Here is a 23,731-nt window from a genome sequence, read left to right on the forward strand (position 1 = left end):
AGGTAGAGGTACAAGCCATTCCTCCTTATCTACTGCTCTTACCATATTAGAAAGCACAATACTATTCAAAACATTCAGCAAGACAAACATCTTATTATGTTCATATTCCACTGAAGTTCAATACGTGCCAGAGAACATGCTAATTATCATGGCTGCTGAGGAGCGACCATAGCTGAGGAGCTAATGCTCAAAGGGAGAGGTGAGGGGGAAGACAGTACCATAAAAACAGATTCATTTAATTTTAATATAGTTGGTGGTGCTAAGAAAAATGCACAGATTGTAATATAATCACATGGAGGCCACAGAGCCTAACTATGGAGCTTAGAAATGGTTTCCAGGAGGAGATAATCTCTGAGCTGTATCTTAGATATTGAGTAGAATTAGCTAAACAAAGAAAGTGGGAAGGGAATTCAACACAGGGTATAGTATGAGCAAAGACACTGAGAAATAAAACAGCACGACATGTAGGAAACCAGAGCTCAAAGTGCAAGTTAAAGAATGGCAGGAAGTAAGGTCCAAGGAATAGGCAGAAGCCAGATAACGGAAGATCTTGTGTTCTATGTTCAGATTGGCTCGGTGACAAGAAGCCATCCTAGGTTTTGAGCAGAGAGGTTGCATGGTTAGCTCTCTGTTTTGAGACTGAGCCCACTACGTGACAAATCAAAATGATGGGTTCCAAGAAGTGAAGAATGGAGGGAGTCTGGAAGGAAGATCCTGAGGATCTCAATTGAGCTATGGTGGTGTAAAAAGTAGAGGTTCCTCTTCAAAGACTTTCCTCCCCATCTAATTAGGAATAAATAGTAACTTCTCTTAGAAGCAAAATTTATTCAAAGACCTGTGCTAACATTCTTAAATATCTGCTAGCCACGATAAGGAAATCAATGTACTTTATGTTCTTAGCTCCCACAATTTAGCCTAAGTATTTGCCCTAGCATGGTTATACTGGTCCAAGCAAGCATTAGGTCATAACCTGTTCCTCTTCCTTCTTTAAAAGTGTTTTTACCTTTCTCAACATTCCACAAGTTACTTCCTCCTTCCTTTGTTGCCCTCTACCTTTGTCTCTTTTAAAAAGTTCTAAGTTGCTAGCCACTCGGGACAAATACAGAATGTGAGGTCCCGTTCCAGCCAATGGAAACCGGACACAGCAGTAGGGTGGATGCGTCAGGTTATAAATGACCCTGTCTCCTTTGTTCAGTGTACTCTCGTGGCAAAACTGCTGGCGAGTGTACCCTTTCTGCAGGAAATACAGAAAGTCTTAAATGTCTTACTAAATACATTTATGTTCAAGTGATATTTCTTTACGGCACCAGGGAACAAGCATTTCATACAACTGGAAGGACGCACATGAGTAGATGAATCTGAGAAACATTTAGGAGATGAAACCAGCAATACTTCATGCTGGATACAGAATGAGAAAGGAAAAAAGTAGATAATTCCCAGGTTTCTGGAAGTTTATGTAACAGGTAGGATGAGAGCATTTCATATATTAAAATCTCATCTTAATTATATCTTAAATGTCTTCCATTTTATTTTACTTGAAACTCTTTTTTAATAGAAATGTCCTCATCTTACCTATGTTAACTTCCTTGGCATGAACCTTCCGAACATGAACCATTTACTCTACAGGATAATAAATCTCCTATTTCCTAAATATGTTAAGACATATAAAATTTGATACACCTTCCTTCTGAGATTTTGAATTCTATTAATTGCTACAATATTCTGATGTTTATCTAATAATTAACTTGTAACAGTTTTGATAAAGAATCTATTACCAGCTGGGCACGGCAGCTCATTCCTGTAATTCAAGCACTTTAGGAGGCCAAGGTAGGTGGATTTCTTGAGCCCAGGAGTTCGAGACTAGCCTAGGCAACACAGTGAGGTCGCATCTCCACAAAGATTTTAAAAATTAGCCAGGCACGGCTGTAGTCCCAGCTACTCAGGAAGCTGAGGTGTGAGGATTGCTTAAGCCTGAGAGGTTGAGGCTGCAGTGAGCTGTGATCATGCCACTGCACTCCAGTCTGGGAAACAGAACAAGACTCTGTCTCAAGGGGTTAAAAAAAAAAAAAAAAAAAAAAAAAAAAAGCCAGGTGCGGTGACTCATGCCTGTAATCCCAGCACTTTGGGAGGCCAAGGCAGGTGGATCACCTGAGATGAGGAGTTCGAGACCAGCCTGGCCAACATGGCAAACCCCATCTCTACTAAAAATACAAAAATTAGCCGGGCGTGGCAGTGCATGCCTGTAGTCCCAGCTACTCAGGAGGCTGAGGCAGGAGAATTGCTTGAACCTGAGAGGCAGAGGTTGCAGTGAGCCAAGATTGCACACCACTGAACTACAGCCTGTGGGACAGAGCGATACTCCATCTCAAAACAAAAAAAAAAAAAAAAAGAACATATTCCCTAATCACCTTACTAAATGATTATAATATTTAAGTTTGCATTTTGCATTTATTTTATCATTTAGTGCAATTACCAGAACTTCCAGAATAAATGTTAATAATCAGGGTGCAGATAGTTTTGTTTTGTTCCTAATTGCAATAGAGATGTCATTAATATTTTATCACTAAATATTAAACTGGCTATTGGTTATCATGTTTACAAAGTACCCACCTATTCCGGTTTTATTTAATACCCATTCCTTCAAAATGCTCATTTACGAAGGCTGAGCTCCACACATGGATGGGGATGGGCCGCATGCTCTCACAGACTGTCACTGGGTGCATGGTGTCTGTGGTTGACACTGACCTAAGCAGCCCATCTAGAAGGATGCAATAGGAAGGTCTGTATGCAACCCTCCAGGAGTGAGGAATGAGAATGGCACCCTGGCTTGCAACAGGCAGTGCCTGGTAGGATGACAGGTAGTGGCATTCTAGGCCATCCAAGGAATAAGGGCCAAAGTCTGGGAGGCAGAGGAACCTATGGGGTTTGGGGAATGGAGGGTGTGATGAGGAGGTATGGAGGGCAATGAGGTGGGCAAGGCCAGGAGATGGAGACTTCACACTTGGTGTTCTGGACCTCGAGGTGCAGAAGGGTTACAGCCTCGGAGTCCCAGGGTAAGTGTATGTTACGTCCTAGAGAGGAGCTTTCTCAAAACCTCGAGCTCTACCTCCCCCACCTGTCTGTGTGGTTTTTTAGAGAGTTGCGTCTGTTACAGGGCTTTTTCTCCTCCTTAAAATGTTCAACCCACATTTAAAAAAAAAAAAATTTGCATTAGCTGCCAACATTTCAGAATTTGGAGACAGCATATTAAAGATTTACATTTCCGGCCGGGCTTGGTGGCTCATGCTTGTAATCCCAGCATTTTGGGAGGCCGAGGCAGGCAAATCACTTGAGGCCAGGAGTTCAAGACCAGCCTGGCCAATATGGCAAAACGCTGTATCTACTAAACATACAAAAAATTAGCTGGGCATGGTGACACACACCTATAATCCCAGCTGCTCGGGAAGCTGAGACAAGAGAATCGCTTTAACCTGGGAGGCAGAGGTTACAGTGAGCCAAACTCATGCCACTGCACTCCAGCCTGGGCATCAGAGTGAGACTGTTTCAAAACAAACAAACAAACAAACAAACACTTCAGATTTTCAGATTTCCTGTGCTCTCCTGAAAAATCAGGAAGACCTGCCCACTCTATACCTTCATTCTGCCCAGCTATCACTTACTTCCTGGCTTGCTTCACTCCTTTCCTGATGTGTATGTCTGATTTGGATCCTGATCTAGATCAGTGGGAAGCATCCCCCCCAATACACATACATTTGCATAACATATTATATATAAGGTATAGCCAAAGGGAGTGTGCTGTATTTGTGAAAGATACTTGTGGATGCAGAACAAAGGTGGGAACACTGGTCCCTACAATCTGCAACCTTTTACCTGGAATGTAGACAGTCCATTTGGGCATCCAAGGGAACACTGTAGGTCCTAGAGGAGCCAGGTCATTTCCCTAGGGCCCGTGAAGCTTGTGAGAGAATGTGGGTGCCTTTCCTCAGCCTGACTTGCTTTCTGAAGTAAATTAGGGATTACCACTACTTCATGTAAAACTGTGGTCTTATGTATTAAATCAGCAAAACAACACAAAATGTCACTAGACATTAAGCTTAAAAGTGATATTTCTTTTGAGCAGTGCTTATTTGCATTTTAATAATAATGTATTTACATTAATGTGGATTAGGTAAATATTTAAAATAGTAATAATGGTAGTGAAATAAAATTTCCTTTAAAGATAAAACAAAAAGCCAGGTGCAGTGGCACACACCTGCAGTTCCTGCTACTCTGGAGGCTGAGGCAGGAGGACTGCTTGAGCCCAGGAGTTTGAGACTTGCCTGGGCAATATAGTGAGACTCCCATCTCTAATAATATAGAAGTTAAAAAGTAAAATTAATAAAATAAAAAAATACAAAAAAGGAAATGAGAAGGGAATCAAAACAATACACTACAAAAAATAAAAATAAATCAAAAATAAAAAGTTCATTTCTAAAAGATCACCATTAAATTACAATGCAAAGGTTAGGTCCTTCAGCTGACCACATTTTTAAAAAATCCATCTTTTAGCCTCAAAGATTTTCAAACATATTTCATTTACATATTTGCATTATATAAAAAGTTACAAATTATAAAGAAATTATTCATAAACTCTTCCAGGGAACATTAAACAAACCATAGTATACAATTGGTCTCTACTTCCATTTTTCTATAGAAAGGACATAAAAACTTACAACAAAAAGAAAATATTGTCTACAGACAATACTATGGCTGGTATATTTGAGTATTTTCATCTGAAACTTGAAATGGTCATCAGAGTTAAAAACATTTTAAAATAAGGATTAAAGGTCATCCATTAAGACAGCAATAGTCTTACCTGTAACGAACATGAAAAGAATGGTCTTCCCTCATGCTTATCAAATTTTCCTCCATCAAGTCATATTATAAGCTGAATAAAATGAAATTATTTTATTTTGTGCCAATCCAGTCCTTTACAGTGTAGAATTATTTGTAGAACATTGTCCGGTTAGTATATTAATGAGTTGGTGTTAATACATCCTAAGCTCTTGCTTCTTCTTTATTAATAATGAAAGGAGGTCAATGTCAGACAGCTTAAAGGTTCAAAATGTGTCCCAAATCCTTGCATCTCTGGCCCTTTCAGCAGCACTTCAGCAACATTTCTGCAAAAGGAATACAAGATGCTTTGCTTGAAGTCCTATTTTCAAAGAATAACCTATAGTAACCCTGAGCTGTACATAATCACAAGCTAACTCCACAGACTGCTGTCATGTCAATCACTACAGAAGACAGCACAGGGCTTAACTGTCATCATGGAGCTTCTAAATAGGGGTGGGAATAGATGAGATTTGAGAGCTGCACTTTAATTTTTAAAATGTTTGAAATTTAATAATTTTATGTAATATTTTCTGCTATAAACAAAAAAGAATAACAGTAGGTATCATATTAACATCTAAAAACAAAATTGCCACTTTTAAAAACTACTACTAACAAATCAAATGAAAATTCAATAATTATTTGAAATAGTCAACTCCAAACTCAGTAAATTTATTTCTTCAAAGAAGATATCACACTGATACTTAGGTTATAGTTGGATTCATTTGCTTTCAAAATATATTCTACTTAGACTCTTTAAGGTCTTTAAAATGTTTTTTATTAATATTGGGTAGGTACGAAAGAAATTTGGGAAATATGTATATGGTAAAAAGAATGACACAACAAATATTTATATAACACCATTCAGTTTAAAATAAGAACATTACCACTGCCTTTAAAGTCTCCTGGGTAGTCCAACCTAACCCATCTCCTTCCTTTTCCCTTTAAGGTGATTTCTAAACTGAATTTTGTTCCTTATTCCTTTGCTTGTCTTTACAACTTTACTACAAATGTCGGTATAGTCCTAAATAAGATACAATTGAGTTTTGTATGATTTTGCTGAACGCTATGTTTCTGAGATTTTTCTCAATTGTTGTGCATAGCTACAACTTGCATGTATATTCCATTGTATACCAAATGTATTTTTCATTCTGCTGTTGATGGACATTTTGATTATAGGTTTTTGATTGCTATTACTAAAAGTATTGATATTCACGCCACTGCACTCCAGCCTGGGTGACAGAGCAAGACCCTGCCCCAAAACAAAATGAAACAAAAAACTACCATGAACACTGATATTAATAACTCAATGTACTAGTTAAGGCCAGGTGTAACGGCTCATGCCTGTAATCCCAGTGCTTTGGGAGGCCGAGGCGGGTGATCACTTGAGGCCAGGAGTTCAAGACCAGCCTAGCCAACATGGTGAAACCCTGTCTCTACTAAAAATACAAAAATTAGCCAGGTGTGGTGATGCACGACGGTAATCCCAGCTACTTGGGAGGCTGAGGCATGAGAATCACTTGAACCCGGGAGCTGGAGGTTCCAGTGAGCCAAGATCATGCCATTGCACTCCAGTCCAGGCGACGCAGCGAGACTCTGTCTCCCCCCACCAAAACAACAACAAACCCTCAATGTACTAGTTAAGCAGCTAAAGAGAGAATGATAAGCAGACGAAAAATAACACAGAGAAGTTCAGAGAAAAGGAGAATAAAATGAGCAGCCCTATAATATATCTAATAGGAGGGTGAGAAAGAAATAGAGGAATAAAGGCAAAATCTTCAGTGATAAAGACTGAGAATTTTAAAACAAAAACAAATCCATACCGATACATTAGAGAGAGCTACAGCACATCAGATACAAATTATAACCTCTGAGATAACAGTTGAGAAAGACAAAGAAGGATATACATATGTATATATGAGATAAATTCATAGATAAACAATCATAAAGTCCTGGAATCTCAGTGTTATAAACAATCCTAGAGGTCAGTTAGTCCACTATTTTACTATAGCATTCCTACATAGGTCATAAAGCAGCTAATCCTAATTTTGAATATTCCTATAAGAAAACTCTTCCATACTTTGAGCAATCCTTCCATTTCTACCCATTTGTTCCACTTCTTCCTTCTGCTGCCATATACAATAAAGCCCAATTCCTCTTCTATATAACGTCCTTTTAAGTATTTCAGTTATAACATAAACCAGACTCTAATGAGTACTCACTGCTCTGTCAGTTAAGTACAGCTAGAGGTTAATAGGGAACAAAGCAGTAAGGTGAGAGGAGGGAAGGTAGAAAGAAACAGCCTTGGGAATACTGATGAAGTTTCCTAGAGGAAATGAGGTTTTCATATTAATAACAAGTTTAGCATGCAAGAAAGACAAAATATTAACTCCTCTGATCCCTTCTCTTGGCCAAAAAAGGAAGCACTATCTTTTGTTGTTTTGTTTTTTAGAGATGGGATCTTGCTATGTTGCCCAGGCTGGAGTAAAGTGGCTATTCACATCACAATCATAGCACACTGCAGCCTGGAACTCTTGACCTCACGTGATCCTCTCGCTTCAACCTCCCAAGTAGCTGGGACTACAGGTGCATGCCACAGCATTGGCTAGGAAGCAGTATTTTAAGAAAGAACAAAAAGGTAGCAGCTATCAACACATCAAATCTCTTTTCCTTTTGTTCAGAATTCCATTGTGCCTCTTTTTTCCTTAATAAAAAAATTAATAAAGGGAATTAGTGTGGACACTCATAGCAATAGCTCCAAAGTGCATCCAGATTACACAAATAGCTAAACTGGCAATGAAATTGTCTCCCATTATCCACTATGAGGTTTGGGCTGTTATTTATAAAATGGAGCAGAAAGAGAGGTATTAGAATTAATTTACCTGAGAATTAAATTAAATTATAGTAGGCCCTCCAGATCTGTGGGTTCTGCATAGTGGATTCAACCAACTGCGTATCAAAAATATTCAGGAAAGAAAATGAATAGTTGTGTCTCTACTGAACACGTATAGACTTTTTTCCTTGGCATTATTCCCTAAACACTACCGTATAACAACTATTTACATAGCATTTACATCATATTAGGTATCATAAGTAATCTAGAGAAGATTGAAAGTTTGTGGAAAGATATGTACAGGTTATATGCAAATACTATACCATGTTATATAAGCAACTTGAGCATCCATGGATTTTGGTATCCTCAGGGGGTCCTGGAACCAATTCCCCACAGATAGTGATATTAAATGTAAATATTTTTCTCAGCCAGGCCCGGTAGCTCACATCTGTAATCCCAGTGATTTGGAAGACCAAGGTGGGAGGATCACTTGAGACCAGCAGTTCAAGACCAGCCCAGGCAATGTATAAGACCCTGTTTCTACAAAAAATTAAAAAATCAGCCAGGTGTGGTGGACTGTGTCTATAGTCCCAGCTACTTGGGAGGATGAGGCAGGAGGACTGTTTGAGCCCAGGAGTTGGAGGTTATAGTAATCTATGATCGCACCACTGCATTCCAGTCTGGGCCACAGAGTGAGATCCTGTCTCTAAAAAAATAAAATATTTTTCTCATCCATGAGTTCTTAATGAAATTCTAAATAAATTTTGCAATCATTATAAAATGTTAATTTCGTACTCCTTAAGAAGAAACATATAGCATTTACATGTTTAACAAATTAACGAATAAGTAAATGAACATAAAGTTGCAAAATACTTTACTTGATGAAAACTGCATGTAGAACCATTTTTAAGACTATCAAAATAAGCAAGAAGACAGAATGCTATTCACTATTTCAATAAGAGCAATTTATAATATAGTCTTACTATTCTCAAGGGAAGAATATCTTTAAAAGTGCCTCTTACATTACAATCTCCATAACAATTAGGTAGCACTTCACAAAAAAAAAATTCACTGAACAAACAAGCAATTCTTGATTCATGATTCATGTTTCAAGAGCTCTGTAGCCAATTTAGCAATAATGTGTTCACTCATGTTCCTCATTACATGGAGTTAACAAATCTACTTCCTAGATACAATGCGTGTGTATGTAGTGTAAGACTAGTAAAATTTGCAACAAATATTAAATTACAAATTTGTTCATTAGGATAAGAAAAATTAACCACAGGACCAACAATTGGAAAATAAATGATAGGTTTGTAAGGATACTGAGAAGTCATCAAGTTCAACCTCCATTATTATTTACAACTAACAATCTGCAAGGAACAAATCTGTTTCCTAACAGTATCTTCCAAGCAATGCTCCAAAAACTGCAAAATTAACAAAATTGCTAGATCACAGCATCTAACCCTAAAGAAAAGGCAATCATTTTTTCCATATCCCAGGAATTGACAGAAACATACAGAAAGATCAACTAGTACACAACTCTAACTGCCTCGCATTTAATTATCTAATTAGAAAGTCAAAATAGACAGACTTCATTTAGACAGCTAGGTGGACTTTCAGGCACTGTCCAAGGTATGCAATCAGAGCAGACAAGAAAAGCTCTTTATCAGAGATCCTAGCCCTGCTTTACTCCATTGGCAGTAAAAAGTTTGCAAACCAGGTTACATTTTGTGCTTCTTTGAATTTGTCTAACCTATCTGATCCTGATTGGCACTTAACTGACAATAACTTTTGGTCTGTTTGCTTTTTTTGTTGTTGTTGTTGTTGTTGTTTGTTTATTTGGTCTGTTTCTTCCATCCATGGATCTATACAAACTGGTAACATTCATCAGACAATAAATATATAATTTACTTTTCTTGCCTCCAGGTTAGATCATCTGAACTATATATAAATCTTTTTGGTAAACATAGCCATTTATTACTACCAATGATGGTCATCAGCTTCAATCAACTAATACATATACATGATAATTTTAAAGCTCAACAGTGAAATAGAAAGGAAATGGTCCTTTCCACTAAGCATTTTTTTTTTTTTTTTAAGAGATGTAGTCTCACTCTGTCGCCCAGGCTGGAGTGCAGCGGTGACATCTTGGTTCACTGCAACCTTCACCTCCTGGGTTCAAGTGATTCTCCTGCCTCAGCCTCCCGAATAGCTGGGATTACAGGTGTCCAGCACCATGCCTGGCTAATTTTTGTATTTTTAGTAGAGACAGGGTTTCACCATGTTGGGCAGGCTGGTCTCGACTCCTGGCCTCAAGTGATCCGCCCACCTGGGCCCCTCAAAGTGCTGGGATTACAGGCGTGAGCCACCGCGCCCGACCCAAACACATTTTTAAGCAGAAATAAATTCCAAATGCAGAAATATTATAAATGCTTAGAAAGGGTCCCTAGAGAGTTTGAGTTTAGAATTCTCCATAGCAAAATATATTAAGCATGATTTTATCTTCTCTTCCCAAAAGTTATCAACATTCTGTGGGAAAATAAATGTTTCTATTCAATAATGTTTTGAGATAATATGGGAAGAATAATTCTAACTAAAAAGGACCAGGGAAAAATTTTGGAAGCAAAGAAGTTTGTACTGCACCTTGAAGGATGGCTTGATCTTATTAGCCAAATGAAGGAAAGGCATTACAGTCAAGGGAAAAGAACAGCTCAAGAAAAAGGGAGAGGTAGAAATGCGCAGAATGTGTTCCAGGATAAGCACATAGTGTTCAGAGTAGTGAAAGAGAAGTCTGAGAAGTTAGAACAGTTAACAAATTGTGAGGGACTCTGAATATGTGGCAGAAGCATATATTCATATTCAGCCTTTTTTTTTTTTTTTTTTGAGATGGAGTCTGGCTCTGTCACCCAGGCTGGAGTGCAGTGGTGCGAACCCGGCTCACTGCAACCTCCCCCTCCTGAGTTCAAGTGATTCTCCTACCTCAGCCTCCTGAGTAGCTTGGATTACAGGCGTGCACCACCACAACGAGCTAATTATTGTATTTTTAGTAGAGATGGGGTTCCACCATGTCGGTCAGGCTGGTGTCGAACTCCTGACCTAGTGATCCACCCACCTCAGCCTCCCAAGGTGCTGGGATTACAGGCATGAGCCACCGCACCCGGCCTCAGCCTTTTATTTACACAATGGGGAACCTTGCTGGTATTTTTTCCCCAGAAAGGAATAGCCAAGTTGGATCTCTGCTAGGGAGATAAGCCAACAGCAACATATAAGGCAGGAATGGGGAGGAAAGAAAAATACTACAAAAACACCAGAAACAACTACTGAATAGCAAGCATTCTCTTGTCATCTCACAATACCAAAGACATTGCTTTGCACATAAGGGATGCCCAACAAACTTTCATTTCTTGTCTGGGAAAAAGATAGGAATTATGATGAGGCCAAAGAATCCGGTAACAGTGAGAAAACCGGACTTTAATACATTTCTTTTCCACAGGAAAGATTGTATTCATATTTATGTAAGAAACTCAGAAAAGTCTTACTCTTCACTTATGTTTTGTATAAAGATGATTAAGAGGATATTGAAAATATAATGTGATTTATAAGATGATTTATAAGATAATGAAGCAAGATAGTTCCAACAGAAAGACTGAAATATTTCTGCGAAGCTACAACACACAGCACCTAAAGCCATCTTTAAAGTAGAACTTGTCCCTACAAATGGAATTCAGAGACACAGCAGAGATTTAAACAGACACACAGAAGAAATACAGTATGTGCTTTGGGATCAGCCCATGATTTGAAATCTCAGCACAGTGACTTATTAGTTATATGATCTTATGCTAAACTCTCAGTTGGTGTGGGCATAATGACACTTACCTAAAATGTGCTGTGATAATTACAGACATGATTTATAAAGCACCTGACCCAGCACCTCGCTCTGATACATAACAAAAGTACTCAACATAGTGCTGTAGTAATAATAGTAACTGTTATTATAAAATAGACAGATTTAATATATATTCAAATTTAGAATAACCTAAATCTATGTCACGTTTTCAATTTTAAAATTCCAGAGAACTAATTACAAAATTTTTAAGATAGATCTTAGAAATATTTTATGTTTTTGAAAAGGTCATTTTAAAAACTACTATATCTTATCACTGTTTTAATTAGTCTAGTAACCAAGTCTCAGATTTATATTAAACTATGTCTGTAACACCGAATATCTGATTTAAGAACGTAAGAAAATACAACTAAACTGCTTATCTGGCCAAAGAGGATTTTGGAGACATGCCTCTACAACAACATCGGGCAACTTTCTACTTTGAAACCGCTCCAATACTTAAATTATAAATAATAGCCTGGGAGATAGCTTGTGAAAACGACTCATGGTAGTTGTAAAGAGGAGTAAGTGTTAGACCACCCCTGATCCCTAAGGCCCCCCTCTCCTTACACACACCATGTCAACCAACAGTGATCTACCCTTTTTAATGTTGTTTATTCACTTCTAAACAATCAACAAAAGCTGCTCCTGAATAGTGAGAACCCAAGCAAAAGTGGTATTTATCAGAAGCAATCACACTGGCTATTATCAGGCCAGAAATCTTCGGAACACCCTTCTAAAGTGGCAGCTTGAAAACTCAGCTCGGTTGGTCCTGTTAACTTCCAACACAACCCATGAAGGCTCCAACGCAAACCCGACAGAAAGGAAAGCCAAGAACCTACTTCGTTTAATTCTACGGTGCGGTTAAATTATGCATCAAGGCAAAGAAAATTTCCATCCTTACTCGTTTTCTTTAACCAGAGTTAATGCTCTAATTGGTTACTACTAAAACAAGGAAATTTCAGATTTTTTTTTCATTTTTTATTTGAAGGCATTCTATAGATTTCAAGAAAGGGTTTTCTTAACGTTTTATGTTTACTCACACTTTTTGCAGCAACTACCAACTTCTACCGTAAATCGACCAGTGGGTGCCCGAAAGTTCACTAATTTAAACACGGTCAATGCAGGTATTTGCCACAAACTGCCTGGTTTAGGTAGGAAGCGCCCGACTCCAAGTGATTGCAATCAGCCTCGGATTGCATTCCACGGGGATTCGGGCTTTAACTCACAATTTGTTACTCACACTCAGAATAGTAAGAAGTCGCTGGACTCTAGCAAACTCTTTACCTTAAAAAAAAAAAAAAAAAAAAAAAGACTCGGGAGTGAGATTCTTACGCTTTACTCTCATTTTAAGACTTTCCAACAAAAAAGCAGCAACTCCTCAAGCCGAGTTTCTGGTTTCTTGAGCATCGACGCCGCGTCCCCGCAGCGCCCACAGGTCCCGAAAGTCCCCCGCCCGCCCTCCGCCCAAAACAAAGGACGTCGCCCCCAGACCTCTGGACACAGAAGCTCCACACGCACGCACACGCACCCTTCCCTGTCACCTCCCTCCGAGAGCCCTTCAAACGCCTCAGACCCCTCGTCGCGGTAGCGCTCACCTCCCGCGGGCCGGCGGGTCCCTGGTACGCGGTGAAGGTGCAGCGGCGACCGCCTCGGGCGACAGGCGGGTGGTCACGGCCCCTCCCCCAGGCAGGGGCACCGCGGGAGGCCGGCGCGCCCCCTGCTCCCGCCCCCGGCAGGTCACGTGGGCCAGAGCTCTTAGCGCCCCTCGCTTCCCCCGAGCGTCCCTCCGCCACCTAGGGGTCCCGCCGCTTCGCCGGCCGCAACGCCGCCCTCTGCGCCTGCGCCCCGGCTCCAGGCGCTCCATTCAAACCGACAACGCCCCGCGTCTTTCGGACCGGCCAATGGCTGGCGGCGCAGCGGGGCGGGGCGGGGCGCTGGTTGCCCCACTCTTCGCAGTCCTGGCGACCCGTCTGCGTGTCAAGGTGACAGGGGACTTGGGAGCTTGGTCCTCCTCTGTTCTGGCACGTGTCCTCAACTCTCAAATTGCAGTTTCTTTCCTGTCCCCTTCTTTCTTCTTCAGACACTAAAAAGTAGAGCAATAAATATTGTCCAGAGTTGGCCGGGCGCAGTGACTGACGGCTGTACTCTCAGCACTTTGTGAGGCCGAGGCGGGCGGATCACCTGAGGTCGGGAGCTTGAGACCAGCCTGACCAACATAGAGAAACCCCATCTCTACTAAAAATACTAAATTAACCGGGAGTGGTGGCGCATGCCTGTAATCCCAGCTACTCAGGAGGCTGAGGCAGGGAATCGCGTGAACCTGGGGGGCGGAGGTTGTGGTGAGCCGAGATCGCGCCATTGCACTCCAGCCTGGGCAACAAGAGTGAAACTCCGTCTCAAACAAACAAACAAACAAACAAAAAATCATACGGAGTTCAGATAGGGGCTGGCCTAGATCCCTTTAAAAATGGAGCACAAAACCAGCGCCGCCTTTTTGGAAGACTTGGTGCTGCCCTGCAGAATGAGTGTCCCAAGCGGCAGATGCGGGATGTAGAAGAAAAAGAGGCCTCTGTGGAAGGAACAGAGGGACCGTGTGAAAGTCTGAACAAGGCAGCCTCAGTTCTTGAGGCTGTGCCACAATCTTGGCGTTTCCAGCTGTTGGAAAAGCAAACTTCTGTTGACTGCAGAATCGCTGGTTCCCAGGAAAATTGGGTGGCAGTTTTACTCAGTTTCAGCACCTACATTCTAAAGACACAGGGAAGAATAAGTTTTATTTCCATTCACCTCTCCTCCATGTCAAGGTGGCCCCAAAATAGTAGTCACCTTGTAGTTTGTTCTTCACAAAATACCGGCAGGGCACAGTGGCTCACATTTGTAATACCAGCACTTTGAGAGGCCGAGGCGGGTGGATCACCTGAGTTGGAGACCAGCCTGGCCAACATGGTGAAACCCCATCTCCACTAAAAATACAAAAATTAGCCGTGCCTGGTGGCGGGAGCCTGCAATCCCAGTTATTCGGGAGGCTGAGGCAGGAGAGTGGTTTGAACCCAGGAGGCGGAGGTTGCAGTGAGCTGAGATTGCGCCACTGCACTTTCAGCCTGGGCGACAGACCGAGACTCCGTCTCAAACAACAACAAAAACCGAAATACCAAGACCAGAGTCTCTCTGGGGTAAAGCATCTGATGAATTTACTTAGATTATTTCTCAAATAGATATTTCTCTTCTGAAACAAAGTTTAAATGTTTCTACAGGGTAAAGCCTATGTTCAGGAAAACTCTGGGTTCAGTATCTCTGTGAATGATGGCCATCACCAGCGATCCGAGCAACATTTCCCGTTAGGTGCATGTTGTGGCAAATTGCTTAAAGGAACAGCTTTGTCATCAAACTAAACCTGGGTTTGAGTTCCAACTCTGCTACTTACTTATCTGATTGACCTTGAATGAGTTATCTTCTTTAGTCTTAGTTTCCCCAACTATGAAACAGAATAAAGCCTCTTCTAATAAGGGTAGCTATGATGCTTCCGTGAGGTAAGGTTGTTAAGTGGTTGACATAGGGCCTGACACATAGAAACTGCTCCATACTTGATACCTATTATTATTATTATCAACAACCATCTTTAATATCAGGTTCTGGTAAATAACAACGGAATTGGTTGGCTGTACTGTTTCAGAGGTAGGTATTAATTACTTCTTAATCATAAATTCTTTTAAAGTATGGATACTGTGAAAGCCACAAAGGAAGTTTTATATATATAGAGAGAGAGAGATAGGACCTCCCTCTGTCACCCAGGCTGGAGATCATGGCTCAGCAGCCTCAATCTCCCAGGGCCAAGTGATCCTCCAATCTCACCCCACCCCTACACCCCAGTAGCTGGGACCACAGGACCTTGACACCATGTCTGGCTAATTTTATTTTTCAGTAGAGAAAAGGTCTCACTACATTGCCCAGCCTGGTCTTGAACTCCTGGGCTCAAAGGATCCTCCTGCCTCAGCCTCCCAAAGTGCTGAGATTACAGGTGTGAGCTCCCTCACCCAGCTGGAAGTAAAACATTACATTCAACATGTCCAAAATTATTTCCCCCTGCAAATCTTCTCTTACGTATGTGATTTCTATCTCTGATATTAGTTACTTCCATCTTCCTAATCACTCAAATTGAAAAATATCTTTTAAATGGCATAAGTCAGATTATGTCACTCTCCTACTTGTAAACCTTTAGTGATTTCCCATTTAATTAAAAATAAAATAAAATCCAAACTTCCTATTGGGGAAAAAGGCCTTAAGCCATCTAGCCCCTGCCAATTTCTCTCTTCTCTCCTATTTTTTCCCTCCTGCTGCCTCACTTTCCTCCAAGTATACCAGGCATTCTTCATGCCGTAGAACGGACTAAGCCTCAAGGTTCTCTCAGGACCTCCTCTCTGCCTAGATTTTCCTCCAAGCTCCTTAAATGGTTGGCTTCTTTTCATCCTCAGCTCTCAGCTTATTCATTACAGTATTCAGCAAGTATGTATTAAGTTTCTGCTGTGTATCAGGAACTGTTCTAGGTACAGGGAATATAGTAGTGAGCACAACAGAACACAGCCCCTGATCTCTTGGAGCTCAACAAAAATAAATAACAAGAAAAATATCAGGACTGGGTGTGCTCGCACCTGTAATTCCAACACTTTGGAAAGCTGAGGTGGGAGGACTGCTTGAGGCCAGGAGTTTGAGACCAGCCTGGGCAACATAGCGAGACACTGTCTCTACAAAAATAATTTTTTTTTTGTTAGCCTGGTGTGGTGGCACACACCTGTAGTCTCAGCTACTCAGGAGGCTGAGGCTGAGGCTCAAGAGTTCAAGGCTCCAGGGAGCTATGATCCAGCCACTGCACTCTAGCCTGGGTGACAGAGCTAGACCCTGCTTCAAAAAAGAAAAAAGAGGCCGGGATTCACGCCTGTAATCCCAGCACTTTGGGAGGCCAAGGAGGGTGGATCACGCGGTCAGGAGATCGAGACCATCCTGGCCAACACAGTGAAACCCCATCTCTACTAAAAAAAATACAAAAAAATTAGCTGGATGTGGTGGCAGGTGCCTGTAGAGGCTGAGGCAGGAGAATGACATGAACCTGGGAGGCTGAACTCGCAGTGAGCCGAGATCACGCCACTGCACTCCAGCCTGGGTAACAGAGCGAGACTCTGTCTCAAAAAAAAAAGAAAGAAAGAAAAAAGAAAAAGAAAAAGAAAAAAAAAAGAAAGAAAAAGAAAAAATATGATAAGTACCATGCAGAGAGTTAAAAGAAGGGTGATATGAGAGTGAGTAAGTGACTGTTTCAGATTGGGGGCCAAGATAAGGAAGGCCTCTCTGAGAAAATGGCATTCAAACTGGGATTTGAATTATGAGAAGGAGGCAGCCTTCAAGCAAACTTCAGGGAAAAGCACATTAGGCAAAGGCAGCAGCCAATGCAAAATCCTGTGAGGATTTTGCAGGATTTGAGAGCTTCGTGGACTTGAGAAACTGGAGGAAGGCCACTGTGAGAAAGAAGAAAACATAAAAAAGGCAATGTAGGCCTTTGTAAGCCAGGGTAGTGAGTTTGGACTTTATTTTCTAAATATTATAGGAAGTCAGTGGAAGGTTTTAAACATGGGAATAACTTCATCTTATTTTTCTATATATGTATATGTGTGTATATATATGTGTGTGTGTGTGTGAATTTTTTTTTTTTTTAGATGGAGTTTTGGTCTTGTTGCCCAGGCTGGAGTGCAGTGGTACACTCTCAGCTCACTGCAACCTCTGCCTCCAAGGTTCAAGCAATTCTCCTGCCTCAGCCACCTGATTAGCTGGGACTACAGGCCTATGCCACCACACCCGGCTAATTTTGTGTTTTTAGTAGACAGGGTTTCACCATGTTGGTCAGGCTGGTCTTGAACTCCTCACCTCAGGTGATCCACCTGCCTCAGCCTCCCAAAGTTCTGGGATTACAGGCATGAGCCACCACGCCTGGTCCTGATTTATATTTTTTAAAAAGCACTCTGGCATAAATCCAGAACTGCAGACATTCTACAACTAGCCCAGACTCTTCATAAATGTCAATGCCATGGAAAACAAACGAAAAAATGCACATTAGTCTTCTTGGGGATCCTGAATCAGAGAGAGAGAGAGAGAGAAAGAGAGAGAGAGAGAGAGAGAAAGAGAAAGAGAAAGGGATCTGTTTAAAAACGTATTGTGATCTGCTCCATAACATTTATGTTTAAATGCCTATTTTATGCCAGGCACTTTGCTGGATGCTGGGAACACAGCAATGAAGTTTTTACCACACCACTTCCACAATACTAGATGAAACCCCCTGGTGCTCACACTGCTGACAGGCTTCCTTGACCATTTTCCAGTGTGTTGGAGTAGGGGGAGAGCACTGAGCATGTACATAGCCTCACAACATGTGGAGTTGTTAGGATACGCCAAGCTTTGCTTTAAGATGAAACCAGGGTCGCTAGACTTCCCTGAATTATAAATGACCACACTGAATCAAGGCAAACTTGAATAACCAAGTAAATAACATTTGTTGCTTCCCTCCCCCAACAAAATCTATCAGAGTAACAGTGCTCCTTTGATTAAAAGAAAGTTAGAAGACTGGTTGTGTAGTTTCCTCAGCAAGAATGTGGACTTGTAACTCCATCTTTTAGAATAAAAGATTGGGCATGGTGGCTGATGCCTTTGATCCCAGCACTTTGGGAGGCTGAGGTGGGAGGACTGCAGGAGCCCAGGAGTTGGAGACCAGCCTGGGCAACATAGTGATACCCTGTCTTTACAAAAAAATAAAAATTAGCCTGGTGTGGTGTCATGTACCTGTGGTCCCAGCTGCTTGGGAGGCTGAGGTGGGAGGATCACTTGAGCCCAGGAGGCCAGTGCTACAGTGAGCCATGATTGTGCCACTGCACTCCAGCCTGGGAGACAGAGCAAGGCCCTGTCTCAAAAAATATATATGTATGTATATGTGTGTACATATATACACATACATATGTATGTATATATGTATGTACATATGTACACATATGTAGGTGTATGTGTATATACATAAAATAAAAATAGAATAAAAGGAGGAAAAAATGAGGGCACGGAGTAGGTAAGAGCTTTCCAAAGGAATAGCTAAGAAAAAGAGAATGGGAAAGAGACTTCAAAATGCAGGGAAACAGCCTGCTAACATGCCTAATCTCTCATGTGAAATCTAGAGTAAATCAGTAAATAATAATAGCTAAGATTTATTGGTGCTAAATATATGCCAAGCACAATTCTAAACTTTTTTCATGTTTGAGGATTATACCTGGACATTGACTGATGTAAGGATTAAATGAATGAATACATATAAACTGTTTAGAACAGGGCTTAGCACATATAAGTGCTAAATTTTGCTATTATTATTATTTTGACTATTATTTAATCTCCACAGCAACCCTATGAAGTAGGTACTAACATCATCCCCATTTTACAGTATCTTAGGTTGGTTTCCCTAGAAGCTAATCCTGAGATGGGATTTAGATCCCTATAATTTATTGAGGGAGGGCTCTTTAGGAGGAACCCATAAGGGAGAGAGTGAAACAGGATAGGGAAGGGAAAAGATCCAAGAAAAATGGATCTTAGGAAATTCTAGCCGTGATCTGCTCCACTGAGGGAGGGCTCTGGAAACTAGAGCATAAACCAAACTGCAGAATTAGCCCCCATCTTACACAAAGGTGTTTGTACCTTTGTATCAGGATAAAGTGGGGCGTAACCTTCCCCCAGGTGTGGCTGCCTTCCCTAGTGTAGACTCTCTAGAGAAAAAGGCACCTGTGAGCTCTAGCCGCCAACCTCACAACAGTGGAGAGACAGGTGTACTGGCCAGTGAAGGGTATCTAAACAGGGCACCTAACACGGCATCCACCAAGGCTAGTAAATAGTAGAACCAATCTGTCTCAGGAGCCATGCTTTTACTCTCTCTACATATACTGACTTTTAAAAAATCAAAAGGAAAATGACAAATGGAGACCTGTGTTACTGACAAAGAGTTAATACCGAATACTTAGTATTTAAATGAAATTACCTTACAGCCTAACCTCTAACAATGAAATAACCTCAAAGAAGAAAAAGACAACAACCCAATAGGGCAAAGGACAAGGACCAGCACTTAAGTGACCACAATGAGCTTACATACGAACTTCAGCTTCGTTATTATTAAATAAATGCAAACGAGAACAACAATGGGACTCCTTTTTTGCCCATCAGACTTCAGATTTTTAAAAATCATGTTACCCGTTGTTGCTGAGGATGTGATGAAACGAGTCCTCTCATAAGCTGCTGTTGGAGCTGCAAATAAGTATGATCATTTTGGAGGGAGATTTTGTAATATGTGTCAAAAGCCTTAGTACCTCTTGACCAAACAATTCCATTTTTTAGGACTTCACCTACATAAACGATCAGGCAAGTGTGCAAAATAAATGTACCAGGAAGCTTATCATACAATCATTTTTAATATTCAAACATTTGAAACCACTTACATGTCCAAAAGAGCAGTGAAAACAAGTCACCCATACAGTGGAATGTTGTGCAGCAATTGAATTTATTTGCTAGCTAAGATGCATATTGGTTGACATGGAAAGGTATTAACAATGTATTGGATTCAGTTCTTTCAGGAGCAGGTTATAAAGTACTATAAGTATTAACGTTTTCTAATATGTTTTACAGTGAGCATGTATTACTTGTAATTAAAAAACAACCATATTGTAGATAATAGCTAAATGTGCAAAGGACAGAGATAATACACAAATGAAGGAATAAAAATGGTTAATAAACATGAAAAATGTCCAACTTCATGAATTATCGAAGTACTACAAATTAAAACACTAAAATACCTTTTTTTAATTAACAAAGATTTTAAAAAATTACAATTTAGTGTTGCAGAGAGCATATCAATATATTATTCCCACACTGTTGATGAATATGCTTGTAATCCATTTTGTTTTTATATTAAGAGCATTAAAATACTTATATTCTGTCCTAATACTTTCCCATCTAATAATCTATCCTAAAGAAATAATTAGAAATACAGGCAAGGATGTTTTACTGTTGTGTTATTTTAAAATATTGAGGCCAGGTACAGTAGCTCACTCCTGTAATCCCAGCACTTTGAGAGGCTGAGGTAGGAGGATCACTTGAGTCTAAGAGTTTGAGACCAGCCTGGGCAACATAGCAAGACCCCATCTCTACTGAAAAATTTAAAAATTAACTAGGTGTAGTGGCACACGCCTGTAGTCCCAGCTACTCGGGAGGCTGAGGTGAGAGGATGGCTTGAGCTATAACTGTACTGCTGTACTCCAGCCTGGGTGACAGCAAGAACCTATCTCAAAAACAAAAAAAGAAAATGTTGAAAACTTGGATATACCCTAAATGTCTGTCATTAGGGAAATGATTATAGTATAGCCATGTAGTGGATATAACCCTTAAAAACAAGTATTCATTTCAAAGTTTTTAATAACGTGGGGAAATGTTCTTGACATTAGATGAAAAAAGCATCGTATGCAATTTTTTATGTATTGTGTCCTCAAAACACAAGAAACAATTACGATGAAGCATTGTCTTTCTATACTTTTTTCGATTTTTCACATTTTCTACAATAAGCAGGTAAATATAAAATATAAAAAAGTTAAAAACTGGCTGGGAGCGGTGGCTCACGCTTGTCATCCCAAGACTTTGGGAGGCCGAGGCAGGTGGATTGCTTGAGTCCAAGAGTTCAAGACCAGTCTGGCCAACATGGCAAAACCCCATCTGTACTAAAAATACAAAAATTAGATGGGCATGGTGGCATGCACCTGTAATCCCAGCTACTTGTGGGCCTGAGGTGGGAGGATAACTTGAGCCTGGCAGGCAGAGAGTGCAGTGAGCTGAGATCATGTTACTGTACCCCAGTCTGGATGACAAAGTGAGACCCTGTGTCAAAAAAAAAAAAAGTTGAAAACTAAGAAAACCCCCTGTGGATTTGTATATATTTCCCACACGTGCCTCTCTTTATCACCTCCTTCTGGTATCTTTCTATTGTAAAAAAAAAAATAAGGTATGAAAAGAGATTAAGTGCTTGGGGGAGACAGATAATACAGATGTTAGCGGTTGGGTAGGGTGGAGAGAATCTGTTCTGAGCTGGGGTGACCAATCATCCCGAGACTGATAGGGTCCCAGGATGAGGGACTTCCTATTTTAAAACCTTGAGGAGTTGGCAAAGGCAATTGAGCATGGAAACCCTTTAGGACTTGTAGATCAAAGATGGTAGGTTTAAGAAGCCTGTCTGAGAAAGAGAAGTAAGTAAGTAGCTTAGGGCTTTAACCAGGAGACACCTCTCTTTCTTTACAGGGTTGGTGAAGATATATTAATACCTTTTAGTGTTCACTAAAGTTGAGGTGGGTGCTATCACTGGTTAACAGCAGATCTAGAGGCTGCCTTTGCTTTGCCAGCAAAACAATCAAGTACTCTTAATTTACATGGTGTCAGGTGTAAAGGAAGTTGCAAATAAGTTGCCTAGTAAAACTTCATTACTGCCATATTGTTCAAAAACTCAGTAGGGTGGCTTGCTTAGAAAGGAAGCGAGACTCTTATGATGACCCTAGAAGTCTTCCATGTACTTAACTTCTAAGAGTCCGTTTGCCTTTAGGGTAACATGCTTGCTCAGATGTTCTCCTCTGAAGATAATGACACTGTTTTATGATGTTATTATCAGTTTTAATAATGGGATTGCAAATGTGCCCAGAGGTTTAGGCAAATCATACCAATCCAAATTGTCATCATTTGGAATTCTTTCTACCTTAGTGGCTAGACTCCACCTCAGATAGTTGTCACTGACGCTTCCCAAACCATTGTGTTTTGCATTAGTAGAACCTTGGTAGGGCTCTGGTCTCAGAGACATTAACCCATTTATGCCTGAGGTTGCAATTTTTTGAATTTTTGCAATCAGACCTTGGTGATGACCTTGAGCAGTAGGATATAAATAATTCCCACATGCTTAGCCTTCCAATAATGGAACACTAGGCATAAGAACTAAGTAAATTTTTAGCGGTGTCTCACTTCCTCATTGGGTCACATTCTTTCCAAGAAACCAAGTGTAGTCATCCTACAGATACTTGCTAGCATGCTGGAGGGATTGTGCGGAAAAGGGTAGATCTTTTATGAATATTTGAGCAACACGACCATGCCAATGTCTATGAATTCTACCCATTGCCTCCACTCTCACCAATTATGACTGTTCATCCCCTGACCACAGGCTTCCTTTAAGACATTTTTGTGTTCACAGAGCCTCTCAAACCCATTTAGGAGGATTATATATGTTCTCTCTAGCAAGCTAGGTACTAAGGCTTTTTCAGTCCACATTTCTCAGTTAAATTTTCACCCTTACTTGCCCTTCCATTTGGGGAAGAGGGAGAAAGAGAGAAGGTAAAAAGGTTTGACATTTTTTGAGCACTTACCATGTGTCAGACACTGAGCAAGGCACTTCCATATACTTATCTAATTGCCGCGAGCACCCTTTTTCTCCATTTTGTGGATGTGGGGACTGAGGTTCAGATCACTTAGATAACTCATCCAGGTCCTCAATTACTAAGGAGCAGAGCTAAGGGTCAAACTCAGTTTTTTTTTTGTTTATTTGTTTGTTTGTTTTTGAAATGGAGTTTTGCTCTTCTTGCCCAGGCTGGAGTGCAGAGGTGCAATCTTGGCTCACCGTGACCTCCACCTCCCAGGTTCAAGCAATTCTCCTGCCTCAGCCTCCCGAGTAGCTGGAATTACAGGCATGCACCACCACTCCCGGCTAATTTTGTATTTTTAGTAGAGATAGGGTTTCTCCATGTTGGTCAGACTTGTCTTGAACTCCCGACCTCAGGTGATCCACCCTCCTCAGCCTCCCAAAGTGCTGGGATTACAGGCGTGAGCCACTGTGCCCGGTCCAAACTCAGTTTTTAAACAACTTGTGCTTTTCCATTCTCCTCAAGCAGCCAAATAGGTCTTCTTCCCTTCCTTCCCTCTTCCCTGTCTGCCTTCCCTTTTCTCACTGTCTCCCCTCTCTCCTTTCACCAGTATTTTATTATTGTGATAAATGCTACTAAGGAGATAAGCGGAGTACTCTGGGGGCTTATATCAGGGGACCCTGGCCA

The 23,731-nt window shown here is 40.8% G+C and overlaps 1 protein-coding gene across 2 annotated transcripts in view; it reads right to left on the bottom strand.

Moving 5' to 3' along the window:
- Window positions 1-13,473, bottom strand: part of LOC105489227 (G protein signaling modulator 2) — a 55,880-nt gene extending 42,407 nt beyond the window's left edge. Inside the window, exons 1-2 of one of the 2 annotated variants that reach the window (XM_011753932.3) lie at window positions 13,190-13,321; window positions 4,856-5,159 (exon numbers count right to left, since the gene is read on the bottom strand). In XM_011753932.3, coding sequence (XP_011752234.2) covers window positions 4,856-4,911 — 56 coding nt within the window. In that variant the 5' untranslated portion in view covers window positions 4,912-5,159; window positions 13,190-13,321. Of the gene's footprint in view, window positions 1-4,855; window positions 5,160-13,189 lie in introns of both variants that reach the window. The other variant, XM_011753933.3, reaches the window with a different exon arrangement.
- Between the last annotated feature and the right edge of the window lie 10,258 nt (window positions 13,474-23,731).

This window comes from Macaca nemestrina, chromosome 1 (genome assembly GCF_043159975.1).
Source record: "Macaca nemestrina isolate mMacNem1 chromosome 1, mMacNem.hap1, whole genome shotgun sequence".
NCBI lineage: Eukaryota > Metazoa > Chordata > Mammalia > Primates > Cercopithecidae > Macaca > Macaca nemestrina.